Source organism: Anarrhichthys ocellatus, unplaced genomic scaffold, assembly GCF_004355925.1.
Source record: "Anarrhichthys ocellatus isolate YVR2014 unplaced genomic scaffold, GSC_Weel_1.0 scaffold1355, whole genome shotgun sequence".
Taxonomy (NCBI): Eukaryota; Metazoa; Chordata; class Actinopteri; order Perciformes; family Anarhichadidae; genus Anarrhichthys; species Anarrhichthys ocellatus.
This window is the reverse complement of record NW_022281329.1, coordinates 7120-9640: the sequence shown is the minus strand read 5'-3', so window position 1 is coordinate 9640 and position 2521 is coordinate 7120. Positions and strand designations below refer to the sequence as shown.

The 2521-nt window shown below is 50.8% G+C and overlaps 1 protein-coding gene across 1 annotated transcript; it reads left to right on the top strand.

Annotated features, from left to right (window-relative positions):
- The first annotated feature begins 258 nt into the window (after nt 1-258).
- LOC116377522 (uncharacterized) lies at nt 259-1557 on the top strand. The gene is made up of 2 exons (XM_031839170.1): nt 259-1426; nt 1475-1557. The coding sequence occupies exons 1-2, from the start codon at nt 273-275 to the stop codon at nt 1485-1487; spliced, it is 1167 nt and encodes a 388-aa protein (XP_031695030.1). The 5' UTR covers nt 259-272; the 3' UTR covers nt 1488-1557.
- The last annotated feature ends 964 nt before the right edge of the window (nt 1558-2521 follow it).

Here is a 2521-nt window from a genome sequence, read left to right as displayed (position 1 = left end):
AAAACCGGACCCACGAAAGGAAGTGGATGAAGAGGGGAGTTATCTAGAGTTGACACCTGGACCATCGAGCCGAGAAATGAGACCACCACGGACCAGCACGAGCCAGGAGAAACCCTCGAAGAAGAAAGAAACACCAACCACCAACTCACGAGGGGTAGCAGTGCAAACTGAAGTAGAGACTCCTGTGCCAAGACAATCAGAAAAACCCACTGCCCCTTCTGTCGGTGTACTTGGCTTCGCGGGGACTGGCCAGAGATGACAGATATGGGCCCATGACCACCAAAGACGGGAGACAGGCCTATGCTCCAGAAGTTGGCCAAACCGGTTACGATGTTCCGGAAATGTGGACGCACGACCTCGAGGGAATGAAGGGGGTAATGGTCTATGCCACAAAAGGAGAATGGGCGAATTTTCTGATGACTCTAACCTACGGCTCCCTCGCAGCCTGCACGAAGCTGACAAGTAATTTCCGCACGGGCTTTCTGGCAATAGTGTACGATGTTATGCTACGACGGTTGAAGAAAGCAGCCTTCAAGTTGGCCCAAGAAGAAAAGGAGCGGCAACAGGACATCTCGGACAGTGAAGAAGAGCAGCCGGGAACAGGGCCGGGCTCAAAACGGAGCAACAACTTAACCACAACTGAAGGAAACGCCGGGTTAACAGAGATGCAAGCCTCCACCCAGAGCTTTAACGAGTTTAAAAAGATCAAGGCCATGGTGGCGAACAAAGACCCGAAGGAGTCGGTACAAGAATACTTGACGCAGAAGTGGCTCATGGTAAAGTCCAGCTCCACAAATGATGAAGCGAAGAGACTGTGGTTGGCCCATGTGACGGACCAACCAATGGGACCCGAAGAAACTGCGGAACAGCACTACCGAAGATTAGTGCTGGAGGATTGCGAGGATGAAGAGTCACAAATCGAAAAAGCGAGAAAAAGCTTAGACAAAGGGCAGACTCTCACCCAGGCGTGGTACGCCTTGCGACAGACGATCCTGCCAGAAAGAAGTGTGCAAGCCCTTAGAAAGCTGACAAAGGGTCTCATGAATAACATCGATTTTGTGACCCTGAACATCAAGAAGAGTACTACAGAACAAATCCAAGAAACTGTAAGAAAATGGGATTTGAAGAAAAAACACTTTGACGAGAAAAGAGAGAAAAGAAGCCAACCTAAGCCGGCGGCTCCTAGGCCCTCGTATGACAATGCGAGGCCACCCGAGGGGCCCGGCCCTTCACAGACACCAAGGAGACAGCAAGGAGGATTCCAAAGGGCCCCGCAAGGCTTCCAAAGGCAAGAAGGATTCCAAGGACAAGGCGGTTTCCCGAAAGCCCAGCCACAACAACAAAGGCCGGGGCCGAGGCCCCCACCAGCCAACAAAGGTGGGGCCGGCTTTCTCTCCTCTGAAGATTACAACAAGTTGACAATAGAGCAAAAATAGGCCCTTCGTGTCTCCCGCATGGAAGCAGGGAGCGAAGGGCCAAGAAAGTAATGGCTAAGCAGGTGCGGGTCACAGTGGAGCATGCTTACTGGGTTGGAGATGACATCTATACCAACGTGGATGGAATCCCTACCAGATAGACTCCGGTGCTGAAGTGTCGATGACCCACAAAAGCCTTAAAACAGAAGGACACCTGACAGTTCAACTAGCCGATGGAACCATCAAAAAGGTCCCTTTTGGGATCTGGAAGGGAATTGTGTGGGCTCTAGGACCCTACAATTTAATGACAATAAAGGACTTAAAAGGGCTGCATGGAAGCCCAGAAACCAGAGTTCCAGTGAAAAAACGACTGAAGACCCTGGGGGCAAGATTGATCCACCTGGGATCAGCAACAAGGCAATGGTACAAACCAGTGGACATTCCAGAAGTAAGCAAGCAAAAGATAGAAGAAAGTGACTTATCCCCGGAGGGAAAAGAAACGCTAATCAAGGGCTGGAGTGGCTCAGTTCAAGAATGACTGTGGGGACCTGGGTGTAAAGTATACCCACACCATAGAAGGGGGTGTACACCCGCCCGTCCGCCAGTATCCACTGAACCCTGGTGCAATTGCAGAAATGGACCTGATCGTCACAGAGCTGAGTAACTTGGGGGTAGTGCGAGAGGAGCCATATCCCATCGCCAACAGCCCAATACAGGCAGTCAAGAAGCCTGAGTCATCGGGAGGAGGATGGAGACCTGTCATCAACTTCAAGGCCCTCAACCGCAGAACTGTCGCCAACCGAGCCAGCCTGATCAACCCCCAAGGGATGCTGAAAACTCTGAGACTGAAAAAGTACAAATCCTGCATAGACCTGGCAAACAGATTTTTCTCACTGAGGCTTGCCAAAGCCTCCCAAGGCAAGACGGCGTTCACCCACAAAGGTAAATTGTACGTCTGGGAATGGCTGCCACAAGGCTACAAAAACTCTCCAAATGTTTTTCTGTCAGCCGTAATGGACATACTGGACGGTCTGGAAGCAACCATATACATCGATGATGTATTCATTGCAGATGACACAGAAGAAGAACATCTCGTGAAATTGAGA